Below are 20,434 nucleotides of genomic sequence, written 5' to 3'. Positions count from 1 at the left end.
TTGGATGACAGTTCAGATTGCGCATTCCAAAAAAGGCGTTCCCCTTACTCAGTATTGCCTAATGCGTCAACTTGCAATTAAGTAGGGGCGGAGGCACCTAAGGGCTGTCCTTATCCCACATTGCTGCAACCGCTTTAATAAAAAGTATGAACATCCCTGTGGCAACTGCTGCCGAAAATATCGCAGCCTCCAGCAGGAGCAAAGATAACATTTACCCTGGCGCACAGGACGCCCTCCCTATCGCCCAAGACCAGGAGAGCTGGGAGTAGCGAAGGCACCCTCCCTCGCTCCCCCCCTCCTCCTCCTCCGTTTCGCTTTCCCAGTCCATCTTGCACCAGGAATCACGTGGGGGAAGAGCGGAGACTGCTGTTCCCATAGAGATAGAAAAAAAGGTTGCCCTTGCCAGTCATGTGATTTTCACTGGCCCCACGGCTCCTTCCGCCAGGCTTTGCGCTGCCCGGGGGACGTAGAGTCCCCCCTCCCTCCCCTTGCCTATCCTTTCCACGAATGCCCCTCCCCCACCCACCCACCGTGGAGAATCCGTCCAGGGGCTGCGCTCGCGCACCAGCCATACCATGGAGGTTTTTATTCCTTCGTTCCGCTATGAGGAGAGCGAATTGGAAAGGGGCTACACGGTGAGTGGTGGCCAAGGCGAAGGCGCTAATGACTCCCCCTCTTCCCCCTGCAGAGGATGGGATGGTACAGCTCGGGGGCCGGGCGTTTGCTTGCCTTCTCCCGGAGAAGCGCGCGCAGGCAGTGCTCCTGAATAGAAGGGATTTGTAAGGCTGGTGCGTTGGGCTAGCAGCCAGATCGCCGACAAGGCGGCGAATGATTTTAGTGCTAAATTTATTTTGCGGGATCCAATCGGGGTCGGTCACCGGGACCAGAGGCTTACTCCCGCCCGCTTTGGGATTCGTGCTGGAGCCCATCCTCAGGGAACTTTTCTCTAGCAGAGTGTGCGCTTTGAACTATTTTGTGTGTGGTGTTCATATGGTGCCTGATTGTGTGTTCGCCAACTGCAAAGCCACACAACACAGACAAAATAGTCCAAAGTACTGCTAGACAGTACTGCTAGACAGAAGTTCTCTGAGAATGGGCTCCAGCACCAGTCCGAAAGCTCGTAAAATAAAACCTGTAGTCCCGGTGACCGACCCACATTGAATCCAGCAACATTATCTTGGGACACGTATATTCGACTTCATTCATAAACATATTTTGATTATAGTGTAAAGCTAGTGAATGGTTGGGTTACCGTTTGAACTTGTCATTCTATATCATTGCTACCTAGCTAGCTGAAGACTTGAGGGCATTCTAAGTAGGCTATGATGGAAGATTTGGATCAAATTTTATTGATTAAAAAATTCCGGCTTAGGACAATTTATCTTGGAACATGTGTCAAATGTTTCTTAGAGATACATAACGCAACAGAAAGGCAGCGGATACCAAAGCAGATACAAACTGCATTTAGGGGAAAAAAAATGCTTTTTCCCTTGTCTGGAATCCTCCAAAGTGTACTACTTGAAGTATGCCCTGGTATTTTTGGCCCTTGCTCCACACAGTGGAGTCCATGTGTCTGTTTTAAAGTTGTAGCTCTTTCTCTTAAGTGAAGAAGCAGTGTTTATATTTTGTCAGAGTAAAACATTTAGGGTTACTTAATCTGTAGCCTAATTATTAAATGTTCCTGTCAAATGTCCAGCTAACAAATATCACTTCTGCTGTGTGTTTCCTCACAAGTCTTGAGTTAAATATGGAAACTGTTTTACTATCCCTAATTAACCAAAACTAGAATTAACTTCCATCCTTCACTTCTCTCTGCAATATGTGAGCTGATGCTAGAGACAAGCTGTTGAATCTGACTTTAAATGGGGTGGGTGGGGAGGATCTCACACATTCATAAAGAATATGAATTAAATTATATATATATATATATTCAAACAAGATAGAGGTGTTGCTTATGAGGAGCCTGCTGTAGGAACGAATCAGTTTGGATGGGGTGCTTAATCTCAAAAAAATCAAATTTCCTTTTGGATACTTCTAGATTCTGCTTTGCATTTGGAGGCTTGTCTGAAGTTTGGAGTGCCTTTACCAGATTTAAGGCAGTGATATATAGAATAAAGCCATTAATTAGGCCTGCCTCTGCTTTAGTTAAGTTAAACTGGATTGGTGCAACACACATTCTATTTTGAAAATATAGTTGGTCTATAACCGTGATGGCAAACCTCTCTGTGGACAGGTGAGCCATCGCCCCAGTTCAGCTCTGCTGCGCATGCACATGCATTTCCTGCCAGCCAGCTGGTGTTCAGGTCTCTGCCACACATACGTGGGGGGAACGCATGTGGAGGCCATGCATGCATGCGTGGGGTGCATGCATGGGTGCCACACATGCATTGCATTTTGGGGATTTGGGAGGCACACATTCACACATATGCACATGCGCTTTGGGCACTCGGTCTGGAAAAGGTTAGCCATCACTGGTCTACAAGAATACTGAGTGGCAAATGTTTGAGATGGAGCCATAATGTACAACTCCACTGATTACTGTGGCTCCTGCTCTAGTTGGCTTTGCCTGACTTAGGACACGGTTCAAAATTACAGTACAGATAATCCTTGACTTACCACAGTTCATTTAGTGACAGTTCAAAGGTACAGTGGCACTGAAAAAAGTGAATGACCGTTTTTCACACTTAAAACCGTTGCAGCACCCCCATGGTCACATGATCAAAATTAGAACATTTGATAACTGATTCAGATTTCTGACAGTTTCAGTGTCCCTGGGTCAAGTGATCAGTTTTTGCAACCTTCTGACAAGCAAAGTCAATGGGGAAGCCAAATTCACTTAACGTAACAACTGCATTGATTCACTTAACATCTGTGGCAAGACAGGTCATAAAATGGGGCAAAATTCACTTAACAAATGTTTCACTTAGCAACAGAAATGTTGTGCTCAATTGTGATCATAAGTTGAGGACTACCTCTAGTTACCTTGAATACTTTACTTCTAGAATAGCTTGAGATCTTTTCATATTATGTTCCCTAACATTTATTTATTACAGCATTCTCTACCCTAAAATCTGATGAAACATCTGTTCTCTTGGCAGAGGCATGATTGATGAAGACAATAGAAAGAGGTACTCAGTGGCTACATTTAACTCTGGACCTCTGCATCAGGAAGTCTCAGGACCACACCTGCACTTTTTCCAGTAGTTTTTCATCAATTAGTTAAGAATTTCCTATTTATAAGACTACCAGATCTGGGCTAGAAAACCACAAATGGCATGGAAAAGCCAGAGTTTTTGGTACTTTTTGACTACCATCTCAGGTCATAGACTTAGTAGCCCTATTATTTAGGAAAACATTTGATTCTCACATAAGTGTAAATTTCATTTGATAATTTCCTCAGTATTTGTCTGCTTTATACTGTAAGAAAATCTTACTGCACTTTTTTCCTACGTATTTTTAATGTTGCATTAGTTTCAGTTGTTAATCTTTGTGATAGAAGGATGACATAAATTTTCATTAAAATAAAATAACATTAACTAGCCTTTTCTTTGTTACAAGACATTAACATTTCTGGGAGTGGTAAGTTTGAGTTCCCAAATAGAGGACTTGTCAGAACTATTGGCTGATTCCCTAGTGTAGAAACTAACTTTACAGGAAAATCACAGTTACATGTTTTCCAAATTTAATAACATGCATTCATCTCATTATTTTTGTTAGTGGAGTTATTTTTTATCCCACCTTTGTTTTTATAAATAATTCAAGGTGGGAAACATATCTATTAGTAGTAGTTCTAGTACTCCTCCTAACTTTCCCACAACAAACCTGTGAGGTGAGTTGGACTGACAGAGTGACTGGCCCAAAGTCACCCAATTGTCTTGCATTTCTAAGGCAGAACTAGAACTTAAAGACTCCTGATTGCTGGTTAGCCTGATGCCTTTTTAAGGCTTCATCCAATTCATACTATACTTTATGTATCAGTATATCATTGTTTGATAATGAGATTTAAACCAAAATTTTAAAACAGTATGCAAAATATGTATATTCTGGGCATTTTCAGTATCATTACAGCAATATAACTTTATTGAGAAGTGATTTTGGTGCCTTTTCTTTTGGTAGTGGGACTCTATTCAAACTTTCTAAGGAAATTAAATATCTATTGTATGTGGAAAGATTGCTCAGTGATATATTTTCTTCAATTCATACTAGTCAACATTTAAACTTTTTACAAACACTTTAAATTGATGAGTGGATCTCCAAACTATTGATTTCTCTGCTTAAAATGCAACAGTTGTTCATGATTTGGTAGTGAATAACCTTTAAATGTAGACATTTTGTGAACATGTCCTTGGGGAACAATTTAACTTTAAAATGACACCCATGAGCACTTGTTATCATTTAAGTATGATTCTTTTGCCAATGACAGAAGAGCAAATACTAGTTAGATTTCTAAGGTTGATTCCAGTATGAGCAAACCACCTGAATAAATTAATTTGTGCTTGATTCATATTGATCATAAACATTTATTGGTATGTTATAGGTCAAGGTGACATGTGTTTAAGTAGATCAAAGTGCAAAGGGCATATTTGACTGACAGGCTTAGAGTGTTCTTAATTAAATCCCCCCCCTATCCTGTTAGCTTTTAATTGCCTTCATGTAATGTTTTCTTAAAACACTTTTTAGAAAGATAATTTTACCCATCCTTATGCCTACTCTTGTCTCATAAAGATAAGTTAATTATACTTAATTATAAAGTAAGTGTAATTCTTACTGTCTAATGGAACCTCGTATACAGATTAATAACAAAATATCTTCAAAAGTATTTGGAATGTGCTTTTTTTCTTTTGTGGCACTCCTCTGCATTATCAATATAGAAGTGCTACATAATATAAATTATTATCTTTCTCTTCTTTTAATTTTGAAATACTTGGTCTAGTTCATTAAGTTCTTCTGTGAATGAAGCAATACGTAGAACAGATAGGGTATAAAAAATACAGGTTTGATATTGGTAGAAAAAGACAAATCACTACATATTTCGCTTATTTTAAAATTTTTAGTTAGCAAAACTACTTAAATTCTATCCCTTGAAGACTACAATTATTAATACCAATTATTAAAACTGCTCTAAATATAACTGAAATATATGTTGTTGTTTAAAAGAATAAATGTTTGTTTCAAGTACACAATAATCCAGCAGTGCTTATATGCAGGTTTTTTAGGCTGTACTAAGGAAAACATATCCCCTTAGAAAAATGAATGAAAGTAGAGTGAATGTGGATGAACACACCAAGAGGGAGGGAGGGAGAGAGAGAATTGACTGGTTTCCCTGTCCCAAAATGAAGGTCTATTTGGGAGGCTGGAAAAAATTCAATATTTGCTTTGAATTCTGCAGTAGGTATTCACACTGCACAGATACAGCTTATTTTAAAGGTTGGACCTTCCCATATAGTTGACATATGTAATTTCTTAAAAATATGCAGCTGTCAGTAAATAAAATTTCCAGTATAAAACATTAGTTATTCCTGTTTAGCTGTTTTGGTAATAAAAGTATTATTTAAAAGCACAGTTTAAAAGTCATGCAGAAAAATATTCATATGCTGCAATGGGGCTTCAAACTGGAGAAAAATGAAATCCAATGTCTCCTCATCATTCCATTCATAATCTTAAAATAAGGAGCTTGATTATGTGGTGAAATAATCAATAAGATAGCTGTAAGTATATATTGATTAAGAAAATTGTTTTCATAACATGTAACAAATTTCACTCCAGCTGACTTGGTTTCTTCTTTCTTTCTGCATTCAAATGAGTTTTCTTAGGTTCTTGAGAAATACATTAAGATGAGTAGAATCTACTTTTAATGGTGTTTGGGATCACAATATATCAATTTTAGTGCTAATGATATTACTTTAGCTATGTAACCAATAGGTGCTTTACATAGTATCCAAGTATCTTCTAATAGTGTTAGATGCTATTATTTCTTACTTGTAACTCTTGGTATCTATTTACATGTTATACTACCTATTTGCATCATAATATATTCATGAACATTTCAAACAATGATTGATTGGTTGATATTTCTTTTCCAGCACATTATTTTACAATATGTTTATAGCATATTTTCCCAATAGTAACAGTTATGTTTAAGTTTTTATATTAAAATACTTAGAAGCTTCTTAAAAGTAACCATAATTATAACAGTGACAGAGTTGTAAGGGACCTTGGAGGTCATTTAGACCAATTCCTTCTTTCATAGGAGACTCTTTCCAAAGTCTCCATATCTTTTAGGGACGAACAAGCAATTATCATCAAAATAATACTTGTGAACCAGACAAAAGCAGTGTCAGTACTGTATGGGTCAAGAAAGAGACTAGATAGCCCAAAGGTCAATCCTTGTTGTAAAGATGCATAGCAAAGGCATTAATGCTTCTCATATTACTCATAGTTCTGTAAGCTTCCTGTTTTTACCACTTATTTCTGAATAAAATGGTTTTTTATTCTGTGTATTGTCAGAATAAGAACATGAACAGAGTTAGCAAAACTGTGGTCTGTTGCTAACAAATGAAATCAACAGAATTAGTGGTGTTTCAGTCCCATGTTCAAATCAGTGGAGAAATGATATGAATCACAGTATTAAAAGAAATTGGTGGACCAGTAAAATCAATCAGTTTCTACATAAGAACATAGCTTCCATTTATATTACCATTTATTCTTTTTATATGAAAGGAAAGTTTTGTCCAAATCTGAACTGGAAAGCTGTGAAAACCCTTCATAACGAATCAGAGAACATTTATTTGATAGGCTTCATTTGGACCAATAATGACTAAACTGCCTCTCTTGCTGTCACTGAGATAGCACAAGGTAGCAAAGAATTAGAATTCATTATTGGCCAAGTGTGATTAGACATCTAAGGAATTTGTCTCTAGTGCATAAACTCTCAGTGTACATACAACAATATGTTGTATATAGATTGTTATCATAATCGTAAAAACGCATTCATCATAAAACATTAAATCAACACTTAGTTATAGTCATGGATAATTGTGGGATACTAAAGAAATCATATTGGGATATTAAGTAAACAATATAAATTGTAAGATGCAAGCAACAAAGTTATAGTCCTAAGAACATAAGGAGATAGGTAATAGGGAAGATGAGAACAATGATGGTAATACTGCCTGTCCAGATAGTTTGACAGTGTTGTGGGAATTAGTTGTTTAGCATAGTGATGGCATGGGGGGAAGGGACTGTCCTTTTGTCTAGTTGTTCCAGTATGCAGTGCCCTATAGCATCGTTTTGAGGGTAGAAGTTGAAACAGTTTATGTCCAGGATGCGAGAGGTCTGTAGATATTTGCACAGCCTTCTTTCTGGCTAGTGTAGGTCCTCAGTGAAAGGCATAAGTTTGCTGTTTTTGCTACAGTTCTGAAGACCTGCCTCTCTTGGTTTATTCAATTAGCATCACTTAGGTCAGTGAAGGTTTGAAGGTTTATTTTATTTATATGCCACCCTATTCCCTGATGGACTCAGGGTGGCTAACAAACCCAAGTGGGGGGGGAGGTAAACACATAGGAAATACAACAAAGAAGGTACAAGGGAATTTAAAAGACAATCAACAGTCACACAATTCGAGAGGGGAAGGGAACTCATCAACCCCAGGCCTGCCAGCACAGCCAGGTTTTAACGACTTTACGGAAGGGCTGGAGAGGTGAGGGTCCGAATCTCTGCGGGGAGTTCGTTCCAAAGGGCCAGAGCAGCCACAGAAAAGGCCCTCCCCCGGGTAGTAGCCAGGTGACATTGGCCAGTAGATGGAACCCGGAGGAGGCCTAATCTGTGGGATCTAATGGGCCTTTGGGAGGTAATTGGCAGTGATGATTAACCCTTTTCTTACGGCATGCCAAAATTGCGCACAAGCATGCATGGCCACTCTATCCTCCTTGCCCACCTGTGCATGCACATGTGACCCCCCTGTGCATATATGTAAGACCCCAGGCTCCAGGGGGCTTTCCTGAAGCCTGGGGAAGGCAAAAACACCATCCCCCAAAGGCCCTCTGGAAGCTGGAAGCGGATAATTTCTGAACTTCTGATTAGGCTGTTGGGGCTGTTTTTTGCCCTTCCCAGGCTTCAGGAAAGCCTCCAGAGGCTGAGGAGGATGAAAAACAGCCCCAAAGGCCAGTGTGAATGATCCATTTCAGGCTTCTGGAGGGCCTCCAGGGGCTGGGAGAGGTTATTTTTGCTCTCCTCAGCCTCCAAAGACTTTCCTGAAGTTTGGGGAGAGTGCAAAACAGCCCCAACAGCCCAACTGGAACTTCAGGAACAAACTTCTGGCTGACCTGTTGGGGCCATTTTTCACCCTTTCCAGCCTTCAGAGACTTTTCTGAAGGCTGGGAAGGGAAACCAATGGCCTCCCCTAACCTTCTGGAAAGGCGAAAAATCAGTTGACGGCTGGCATGCCACCAAATATGGCTCCTTGTGCCACCTATGGCATAGGTTTGCCATGACGGACTTATGTGCTCTCTGTCCAAAGTATTTTCAAAATCAAGTGTCTCAAGTCCTCAACTTATGATGGGTCATAATGGTCATTTGAAGTTATGACTGACCCTCGTGCACTATAGTGGTCATATATTCATGCACATTGTATTTTGGGTACTTGGCAACCAACTCATCTTTATGGCCATTTGCAGCATTCTGCAATCACATGACTATGATTTGTGACACATTTTGCCTCTTTCCAACATTTACTTCCAGTTTGGCAAAACAAAAACAAAAAACAACAACTAAGGGTGAGGATTGATTTGCTTAACCATGGTGTTCCCTTAACAACCACCATAAAAAAGGTAAAATAAATTGGACCTGCTGATGATTTGACCTAGGACTGCAACACCTGTAATTCAGGCTCAGTTATGGTCATAAGTTGAGGATTGCCTGTATGTTAGAGAAATAAACTGCAAGCTGCAGAAGCGTTAATGAACCTCAGGCTGCTATCTCATTCCATCTGCCTCATTTGCTACAGTGAAGCTAACATTCTTTTTAGTACTATACAATGGTGAATTCCAATTATTATTGAAGGAACATTAAATCAAAAAAATTAGCAACTTGCCCTAGCTTTTAAATTTGCTTTGGCATGTTTCAAGAGAAAGTATCAGAGATAATAAACTGGAAAAAATTATCCTGAATTTTAAATTTATTTTTTTAGTTACAAGGACAAGCAGGAGATTTTTCTAATCCTGGAAAAACATCAACTCCATTTAGCAGCAGAATATTTAATTGAAAACATTGGGCTGGAATTTCATTTATAATAAATTCATGTTAAAGCTACACAAAACTATCTGTTAGAATCACTAATGTATTTAATATATTCATGGTAGCGAATTCAAAAACAATAGATGAGTGATTATTTCCTTGCCTGGAAAGGATGCTCCTGTTATTTAATTCAATTCAATTTAGATGCTGCCTGAATTCAAACTAATTATAAATGGTGAAAATTTTGTACACATTGGTGGTATAAACCTCTGTAGCAATTCCTCCTCTTTAAAGTTAATTTCATTAGGACATCCTTAACTATCTGTGCTTTCTAATGAAGGTCTTAAAAAGATTTAATGTATATAAGATCACATTTGTTTTTCCTAAGTTTTTGATCCAGAATGCTAATTCTGTTAATAGTATATTGATTTATATTATCTAGTCTCTGTAACAAATGCATTAGATTAATTTTTCACATTACTTAGATTTGTGTGTGTGTGTTATTTTTTATACAGTGTTTTCCTCTTGACTTTAAGGAACAATAATTTTATAAAACATAATAATTCCAAAACTTAGATGCAAAATAGTGCTTCTGTGTATAAATGAATCTCAGTGGAAATTGAAACTTGAGTCATGAAGACAGATAATGATGAAGTGTAAATAAATTATATAGCTTAATTTTCCATGATCAAGCAATATACGGATGCTTTCAAAACTATTTGCAAAACAAAAAAAATATTTCAGGGTACACTACTTCTTCAGTTCTTTGGAATTTGGCCTCAAAACTAAGGTGTGATTAATCATGCAATCTAAATACCACACTTATCTTTTAAACTGACCCAACAGAGATAATGCTCAAGAATGGGGGGGGGAGCAAACAAACAAAATAAACTCATCATTGTTAGTTTTACATTCATTCAGCTAACTGCTCATAAGCTAATAGTGAAGCAGTTCCATTTACAGAAGTGGGAAAAGAATCCAGTTGTGAATATGTAAGCTAGAATTAAATAGCATTAGACTTCACATATTGTGCACCCTTGCATATCAGTACATCAGTACATACATTTGCCTTGATATGAATAAAGACTTGTATTTTATAATAAACCAAATCTTTCAAAATTTAGGTTTAGGTTTAAAATATTAAAAGAATAATCTTCTTTATATAGACTGAATGCATTGTAAGTAAAGTTGGTCTATTTAGTGGGACCCCAAAAAATTATCAGCAAACGTAAAATAGAATAAGAAATGTTTTATATAAAATGTGTCATCGAATCTTAAGAGTTCATTGAAACAGTTAATTTGCTTACTAGTTGGTTGTGGACAAAAGAACAAACCAACCTTTCATTATCTTTTGTTCTGGTTGCATTGATATTACAGTTCCCATGATTCTCAGAGTTATAATCTTAACATAGCCGTAAAGTGCTGGGAGTAAATCAGTAATAGATTGTAAAGCAAAAAGAGGAGAAAAAATACAGTTTCTATTTGAAAACAGGAAAAAATAAGGTTATTGAGTTTGCTTTGACTTTTCCTATTACTCTGAACTGCAGGAATTATCAGAAACTTGCTTTAAATTATGTGTTAATAATTTCAGTATGGTGTACCTTGCCTTTGGAAATCACTGTTTGTTACTGGAAATGTTTCACAATGTTCAGTAGACAGATTACTGGTTTCCTAAAAAAAAAAACTGACAGCAAGATTCTCAACCTTTTTGAATTACTTGTAATCTGAGTTGTCGAAACTGGCTGGTTTAAAAAGAGAATTCTACTAAAATAATCTCCGGATAGCTTTATCTGTTGTGGGCTGTGAACTCAATGCCCTGTTTCTAAAATCTCACATCCCCCCCTCTTCCGTTTTACTAGATAGCTGAATAACCCTCTTAAGTGAAGAGCTCATGAACCCACTTCCATGAATATTTGTAGTCTCAGCTCTTCTTCCCAGGTCACCAGTTACTTTTGCTTATAGAAGTAGAAAATAGATCTGATAAAAATGGCCAGTCTCTTGGCCTTCGTTTTATTTATCATATCAGAAAAGAACAATGTTTTGCTATCCTATGGTCAAAATAAGAGGCGACCTTGCTTGTTCACAAGTGTTCAAAGTCTAGAGATAAGAAGGACAAAATAATAGGGTACAATGGAAAGAGTGCAGTGTAATTATTTGTGGCTTGTCAAAGGACGCCCTTTCAGGCCCCAAGTGATTCAAATCTGGGAACTCTGCACAATTCTCTAAGCTAAGCCTGGCCAGCATCTCAGAAATCTCACCCCATTTCTTCGACAGTGCTGAAATTGCATCAGTTTGTCATGCACTGAGCATGCCAACTCTACACAATATCATTTGCTTGCAAATCGGCCTGGCCCCTAAGCTCTGATACACATTCTTTGGTATCTGACTCTTGGCCTGTGATTTGTCATGTCTCTAGTACTATCAGTTTGAGGTAATTTTAATAGGTTCTGATGGTTTGCTTCTGGGAGTAAAGAATGCATATAGCTTGCTTTACTTGGTGCCTCTTACTGTGTTGTGTAACAGAGGCCTCATGTTAGTGGCACTTATTTAAATAATTGTGAAGGAAATGAAACCATTGTATTTTTGCTAAAAACTTGTATTGACAAATGCAATGTCAGCTATGACGAATCTTGAGAAATTTCATTATTCCCATTTCTGAAATTCAGCATTTCTTTTAAATAGTTTTGCATTTTCTGCATGAATATGACATAATTTTTACTTATTAAAAGGGGAAACGCTAGTTAGGATCACATGAGTTTACTTACATTTCATTTTTTTTCTGATTAACTGTCTTCATTGTGATCTTGAAAAGTCTGCTTGTTTTCCTAAATACAGTTATATAAAAGAAGTTCCATACACCTCAATGTAAATTTTCTCTTGAAATGTATAGAATTCTGCTATTACTATTAACTGAATAGATCAAAAGGTTTTCAGACATCTTGACCAATATATATATTTAAGATCTTATTACAGAAGATATCCCACTGTCATTTAAAAATCTTTGAAAACAAGTATTTTATGTAATCAGTAATTTAATAGTTGGTAAATAGATGTTACTGTCTAGAAAAGTGGGTGTGCAAAATAGCAAAATAATTCAGTTATGTTATGAAATAAATGCCATATTTTACTCTGCTTTTGACACCATAAAATGAGATTGTTTTACTGTTGACATCTCTGATCTTTGCATCATTTTTAACTGACTCCCTTAATTGATTACTTCTGTGATATTAGAGCCTGCAGCATAGCTCTCTAAAATTCTGCTGACATTAATCGATTACCATAAAGGTGTTAATGTTTGCTATTTCATCTAAGAAACATTCAAAATTATAGATAAAAGCTGTCAGAGCAGAAAACTCATCCTATTTTGAATTACTGTTGATTTATCAAGAAGTGTTTTAGGGATGTGTTAATGAGTTTTTGGGGAAGCAACTAATCATTGAATATTGAATTCATGTGGATTTTAATATATTAATTGTATTTTTCTTTTTTTAAAAAAACCCTTTCTTTTAATATTTAATCTCCTTGGACTTTGCACAAAATGATTACTAAATCCTTTTTACTGGACTTTGGAACTTTTTACTTTGGAATATATTTTCTTTAAAGTATTTTTCCTATACAAACATGCACACAGATAAATTCAGAGTAGTGTAGACTTTTCTTCATATAAGAAAATGTTGCATTCGGACATAATTTAGGGATAATTTTATTTTTTTATTTTTAAGATTTTGCATGGGAAATGCAAGAAATATATTGAACTTTTAAGAAATTAAAGGGATAATTCAGCTTCTAAAATAACCTTCCCCCATTATTCCTTAACATATTGCTGTATCTACAGGACTCTTGGGTTTGCAGAAGGCTCCATGTTATATTTGCATGCCATGTAGCACTCAAAAGATGAGACTTCTATCAGAATTTTTAAAAATGACCAGTTAATTCAGCATTACATATGTGATTTTCTGCATAGAAATTCAAACCCGTACACTTTTAAGATCTTGGTCAAGAGTTAACAATACAATATACATATATGAACACAATGCCGCCAGATCCCAAGACATGAAACCAATGCTACAAAATGAAAACTTGCTGAAATTGTGCAAGTTTAGAGTCTTCTTAGACTGGGATGCCTAGAGCTCCAAAATGTTGCAAACCTGATAGTTCTTCAACCATCATTCTGAGATAATTGAAATAATTGTATCCCAAGTGATGTCAGTATACTGTACAAGATCTGTCTCCAAGTCAATGGGATGTTGGTGATGATAGAGCTTGCAAGGTAATCTCTAACTTGGATATTTTAATTTATTCCCTTGCTTAAGGGTTTTGGGTTTTGATTGTATTTGTGGCCTACTTGCCAAAATCTCCCAAGACTGATAAGACCATTTTTTATCTTTAACAGAATACTAAATGTTGCATGGTGATGACTGAAGATGTAAGCTAGTCTACAGCTTAGCTGTAGACTAGCTACAGCTTTGTCTTGTTAAAAAGGCTTATGTGAAAGCCTCATTGACCAAAGTCTTAATGGGCGGCAGAGATCAGTCATCTGGTGATGACTACAGCATATTAAAATGTATGACTTGCGGGGCAAGAGAAATAAATAGTAAAGAACATTAGATAAATTAAATGAGGTGGGATAGATTTGTTAAATGTTTGTAAAACTAAAAGAAAGGGAAAGTTGGTAATAAATCCTGAATGAAAGTTGTCTCATCTTATAAAATGAAGCTGATAAATGCATGTTGGGAAGTGAAGATGTAGGTTAATTATTTATCAGAAAGCCAAAATGCATGTCAGGAGAAATATATATCATTCCTTAAGATCTGGCTACATCACCTAGGGATCTCAGGGACCTAGAAACATTCTTAGATGACTGCAGTGTGGTTTTTCTTTTTATTCCTTTTGTGTCCTGGCATATTTTAAATTTTTATGATGTTTTGTTTTAGATAAAGACTTTTTATTGTTATAATGAAAGTTTTATATATTTGCTTTTTCATTAATGGTGGTACACCACCTAGACTTGCTTTCTGTGGAATCAGTGGCCATATAATGAGATAAATAAATAAAACTATTTTGTTCGTGACAAATTTGTATTAGTGGGAATAATATGAGAGAGTACAACAAAATGTTTGGGGCTATTCAGAGACCTAAGTATGAATAAGAATGATATTATCTGGTGAAAAGTCACCAAACACACCAAAGAAATGTTTGTTTTTGAATAAATGAGTTTAATATGTTATACCCAAGTATGGCAAAATAGATTTATTGTTATAATTGATTTATGTATTTACAATGAAGAAAGGAGAGAATTGATGAAGAATAAAAGGGTGATAAAAAGTTCTGAATGTGTTAGGCATGTTCAGTAGTGTTAAGAATCCAAATTTTGACAGTAAATGTTATATAGAGCATATGATGCATTAATGAGTATAAATCTGGAAATCAATATATCAAATACAAAGGAAGTAGTGTTTAGCAAAGAAAATTGAATGAATACTTCTATGTAAAAGCCAAAAAGAAATTGAGCAAGTAGCTGAATTTGTATACCTTGATAGAACACTTAATAAATTTCAAAAATGAAGAAATTTTAAGATTGCAAATGCTGGTGTTGTATGCAGTCTGTTGTGAGGAATAACTATTGTCAAAAAATAGCAAACAATGGCTGTGTATTAAGACATATTTCTATCCTCTTTGTTACATGATTTTTATATGAAGAGCAATAAAAAAAACCTGAATATGAAATCGAATAAAGTACATGTGGTAAAGTAATAAAAGTAAGGAAGTAAAATATAGTATTGATATAAAGTGAATATGCTTTGTTTCCTTTTGTTTCTTTCCTATTTCCTTTTTGTTTCATACCATTAATTTACATGACCTATTATCTCCTATTCAATTTGCCATATGTATTCATGTAGTTGCCCAGTTCGCAGTAGTAACTCTTCCATATCTAATGAGACAAGCTGATACAACTGGAGACAAATGGCCCAACAGGTTACTCATTCCTGTGTTATAAAGGGCTTTATGGCTAATAAGAAGAATCATGAATTGTACCCAGAATCCTATAGGATGAGAGTGTTGCTCACAAAGTAGTTAAGTGACTGTATTATGATGTGCCCCTAAGTATCCATGCCAGTACATTCTCAACTGATTGCACTTTAATTAGATCTTCAAGGGCAGCTCCATGTAAAACTCATTACTGTAGTCAAGCAGAGGATCTACCATTTAGTGATAAATAATATGAGTGTTGGTTTCTCTTAAAAATGATTGATCATTTTAATTATCAACTGCAAATACATTTACTGGAATGAATAAGTAAGTTTAAATTGTGTTTACACTGATTTTGAATATGCGTACACACACACACACACACACACGTGTATGTGTGTGTGTGATATAATGTATACATATATGATATTATCAATATAACCAGTGTAAATACAATTTAAACTTCCAGTAAAAATGTAGTACATCTCTAAAAATATTAGAAACATTATTGCAGAACAGTGCAATTTTGATGATGCTACTGTAATAACCTATATGATCCAATGTACTGTATGTATATTTAAAAAGTCATATTTGTTCCCTTATGATCAATATCACTGCTCTCTAAATCCTTCTATTTCTAGCAAAATTATTGTTTAAAATTTTTCCCTCAAAAAAGCTATGTGTGCCAATATGGAACGGCACTTCATTTTTATTGAAGAACTTACCTAGAAAGATTATTCCTTTTCTAAATTTGTAAGTCTCTTTCCGTGTATAGTCCCCTAAGTCTCAGCTCTTTTGAGAGTAATTAGCAAGATCAGCTCTCTGGAAACTGTCATACAATCTTTGCTTTCAGGAGTGGATTAACTACTTATCGATGTTGTAATATATCCTGGTTGGTATTAGGTAAACATAATATTCCAACTACGTTTGTTTGGGGGATATAGCTGTTTTTATGTTAATATATAATTTCTTATTAAATGTTAAGACTGAATCATGATAAAAATCAGTGCCAACAAAAACGCTAATAAATATAAAAATATACTTAAGAAAAAACATTTCATCTAAATGTAATGTATTTGTTTGAAATTCCCCAACAACCTTCATCTTTTATACATGTTAATTTCTTGGAAAATATTATTTTTAAAGGATGATTTATTAGTCATTTTATATTTTGTTACAATTATTTGACTGATGATCCTGCAATGCAATGAAAAATTAATTCTACAATTTTGTATAATTTATGTTCCAACAATTATTTTGATTCCTTATTCAAAGTTATGCAATTAAGAGTGAAAGAACTGGGTAATTATGGTCAACTTCATTATGAACTGCAAATGCTCACATTTCTACTTATCAATTCCCTTCTCCCCCTGTCCCAAAAGCTTAACAGATGTACTTTAAGACTGACTTGGTTAATTAGTTTTACACTACAGTGAATTGATTATCAGGTTGGGTTGTCATTGCTTTTACTTGGATATCCAACGTGTATAACAGTAGGGGTCACTCTATGCATTTAATATGTGATATCATTTTAAAATTAACTTTTAAAACTTGCATGTCCAGGAATGACTTTTTCAAAAAAAAACCAACAACAACTTATTATCCCAAATTATTTTTAATAAATAAGATAAAGATGCTCACATTGTTTCAAAATGAATGGAGTAAAAAATAATTAATGTATTTTAGGGTTTTTTCCCCATATGACCTTATTGACATCCGATGCAACTATCTGACTCATCCATAATAACTTTCTTACAAAAAAGGGAATGTTTAAAAATAAAAGGTTGACAAGATAATTTTAGCTATGAAGGGTGTGCAAAACGATACTAGCAAGAGGATGCAGCATTAACAAATAATGAGAAAGTAAGAAAATTGTACAACAGATAAAAGTATAAACTATGGCTTAATCAAAGGCCAAATGTTTGGAACTATTGAAGGTAATTTTAGCTGTTTGTTTTGGTGTTAGTACTTCTCACTTTGAAAGGTTAGTTTTTTTCTGCCATTCTTAATAGTTTTCCAATGATAATTGGTAGATTTTTGATGGGAACATAATTGTAACTGTTGTATGTCCAACAAAATATTCTCATTTTCCAAATAATTTAGATATTAGTTAACAAGTATCTTTTGAAATTAGTTAACAAATCCCTTATATTCTTCTTCTTGACACTGTGCTTGGTATCTGCATTTATTCTAGATACTAAGAACTTTAACTTTTTGACAGTATTTTAGATTTTTGACAGGAACATAATTGTAACTCTTGTATGTGCAACAAAATATTCTCATTTTGCAAGTGACATTAGACATTAGTTAACAAGTATCTTTTGACATTAGTTTACAGATTTCTTATACTATATAAACAGTATCTTCTTGACACTGTGATTGGTATCTACATTTATTCTAGATATTCAGTACTCTAGCTGAATCATAGCTTTTTTTCCCTCCCTTTTCCCCCAGGGCCCTACAGTTTCTTTTGTTATAGTCTCTTGAAAAATTTAGATCTTCCATTTCTTGACATGGTTGCATTAATCTCCCTGACAGTGTACTACAGAATGAAAACAGGTCCAAAATCTTCATATTTGGATTCATGCTGAATTACATGCAGTAGTATTGAAGCAAATTGTGCATAAAATGGATTCATGTATAGGCCACTTCTTAGTGATATATATTTTTAATATCAGAACCAAAAAAGGCATGCTAATCATTCTAGAACTCTACAGTTTGCTGTTTTGTTCCTTCTAAAAGCCAATTATTTCTGGTTAAATCAGCAGAGATCCAGATTCAAGTGTTTCCTTAACCACTGAAATCATTAGGCCTAATCATTCTCTCAGACCAAACTAGTTTTTCTAATTGTCCTGTCTCTACACTGAGTTTTCAAAACTCATACACTGAGTTTTGGCATACAATCATTCCTCAGCAGAGGGCAGCACCTAGCTGAACTTGGCCAATCTTAATATTTAAACAGAATTAGTTGTGGTTAGTTCTTAGGTGGGAGATCAACTGGAAATGCCACAGTTCTTGACTAAATAGGGGAGTTAAAATGTACTGGGGAAAAGGAAGCTACTTTGTAACACTGCCAAGAAATCTGAGAATCATTGGAAGTTGAGCTTGAGTTGGAAGCAACTACTTTATCATCCAATTCAAAGGGCAGAATTAGCCCTGCTAGCTTTTCCTTCTTTTCATTGATTTAGTCTCTTTTCAAAGCCATCCATATTTAGTATACTTCACTACATCATGGCAGCAAGGATGGGAAATCATTGATTTTTTTTTTTTGCATTGTTCATTGACGGACTTGATACATTTTCATTCAAATAAGTGGTTTCTTATTCAAGATAATGGCAACCACAGTTTGTCCCCAGTGTTACTAAAAGTAACACTATGGTGAAATTGGAGGTAGATCTTTTTTCACTTTGGGTTGTAGGAAGTTAAAACCCACCCCACTCCTAGAAAAATAAAATATCCTGGGAAATATTGAAAAAGCAGAATATTATATTTCCATGGATAAGAAATGGAGAAACATGTTCTTAGGCAGGAAAAAACTCTTAATAGCCCCTACCTTTTTCAGTGGGCCATTAAAAGGCCTGAATCAGTCTATTCTACATAACAAAGATATCCCCCTTCAGCTCCAGGGTGATGGGATTAAGGCATGATAGTATTAGCCCTTTACCCATCTCACCACAGGGCACCTGGGAAGAAGCAATGCTCAACCAAAAATGGACTCAAAACACAGCCTAGAGAGTTACCCCTCCCTGCATGGCCCCATAGGAGTCTGACAACCAATCAGAATACAAGATGTAGATCAAAGGCCACAGAGGGCATAAAACCAGGGACTTTCAGCATCTCGCTCTCTTTTCTTTTTCCCCCAACTTCTGGAAGCATGTGATTCCCCTTTTTGGTACAGGAGCTCAGTTTACCGACAAAACCGCGAAGCCCTTTTCCACACCGACATAACTGCAGAGGGCAAATCCACGCCTTCCTAAGCGCTCAGCAAAGTGAGACCCTAGTGCGCCGACATCAGTACTACATTTTACTGTCTGTAATTGATATCTTTATTCCATTTGATGCAACAAAATAAACTTTTACTAGCATTCAAAAGCTAACCCTAACCCTAAACCTAACCGTAAACCTAACCCTAACCCTAAACCTAAACCTAAACCTAACTTATTTAGTGACATAATAAACTTAATAATAAATAATAATAAATAAATAATAATAAATAATAAAACTAGTCCTAAACCCTAAACCTAACCCCTAAACCTAACTTATTTAGTGACATAATAAACTTAATAATAAATAATAATAAATAAATAATAAATAATAATAAAACTAGTCAACAAAACTGATTGATTTGATGCAACAAAATAAACTTTTAGTACTACATTTTATTGTCTGTAATCAATATCTTTATTCCATTTGATGCCACAAAATAAACTTTTACTAGCATTCAAAAGCTTCAATACAAAATAATACAAAAAAATACAAAAAGCTTCATTTTACATTTTGTGGTTAAAATAATTCAAAAGCTTCACTTCCTTCGCGCTTTCGTCATCGCGCTGATATCGACACGGTAATGTGGGCACGCTAATGACACGTACTTGTCAGCGCTTATTTGTCGCCGCTATTTTGACGAGCGCGGTTTTGTCGGGTCACGCAGGAGCTCAAGCCATGTGATCCTGTTCACCATTAAACCATCTTTCCAAGCAGCCTCCATGTTTTCAGTGTCTTTTTTTCCATTTGGAACTGAACTCAAAAGGACATTTCCTCCAACAGGATGAAACTCACATTTGAAGACCTTTATGTTCAAATAAACACTCATTCTCCCTGATCTATATGATCAAGCCTTACTAATGAGCTTACTTCATGCATTAGTTTAAAGTACTTTAAGAATGCTAAAAAAAAACATTTTTCTTCATACAACCCAGAGGGCATTGTGGCAATAGACCCAACAATACTATCAAAAACATGACTGATCTCTAGAACAATTCTGCATTTTTAGAAGAGTTGAATTTTTGATTTGTTTATTGAAAAGGTAAATGCACAAACCTAGAGGCAACACTCTTGAAAAAATAATGAGAAAATTAAGGGCAAGCTTGAAATGTGGTAGGAGGGCAAAATCAAATAACTGTAGTTGTAGCCTATCATTTAATTAGTGAATTAATTACTGAGTATAGGCAGGCGGAAGCAGACTTCAATTCCACTTGAATAACTCACTGTGAGCATTTTTTTTCCATTA

General features: G+C 35.6%; 1 protein-coding gene across 2 annotated transcripts in view; it reads left to right on the top strand.

Annotated features, from left to right (window-relative positions):
* The first annotated feature begins 360 nt into the window (after window positions 1–360).
* SNX24 (sorting nexin 24) overlaps window positions 361–20,434 on the top strand; it is a 74,566-nt gene continuing 54,492 nt past the window's right edge. Inside the window, exon 1 of one of the 2 annotated variants that reach the window (XM_032213364.1) lies at window positions 361–635. In XM_032213364.1, coding sequence (XP_032069255.1) covers window positions 576–635 — 60 coding nt within the window. In that variant the 5' untranslated portion in view covers window positions 361–575. The remainder of the gene's footprint in view (window positions 636–20,434) is intronic. The other variant, XM_032213363.1, reaches the window with a different exon arrangement.

This window comes from Thamnophis elegans, chromosome 3 (assembly GCF_009769535.1).
Source record: "Thamnophis elegans isolate rThaEle1 chromosome 3, rThaEle1.pri, whole genome shotgun sequence".
NCBI classification, from domain to species: Eukaryota; Metazoa; Chordata; class Lepidosauria; order Squamata; family Colubridae; genus Thamnophis; species Thamnophis elegans.
Note: the sequence above shows the minus strand (reverse complement) of the source record. Positions and strands in the feature narration are given on the sequence as shown.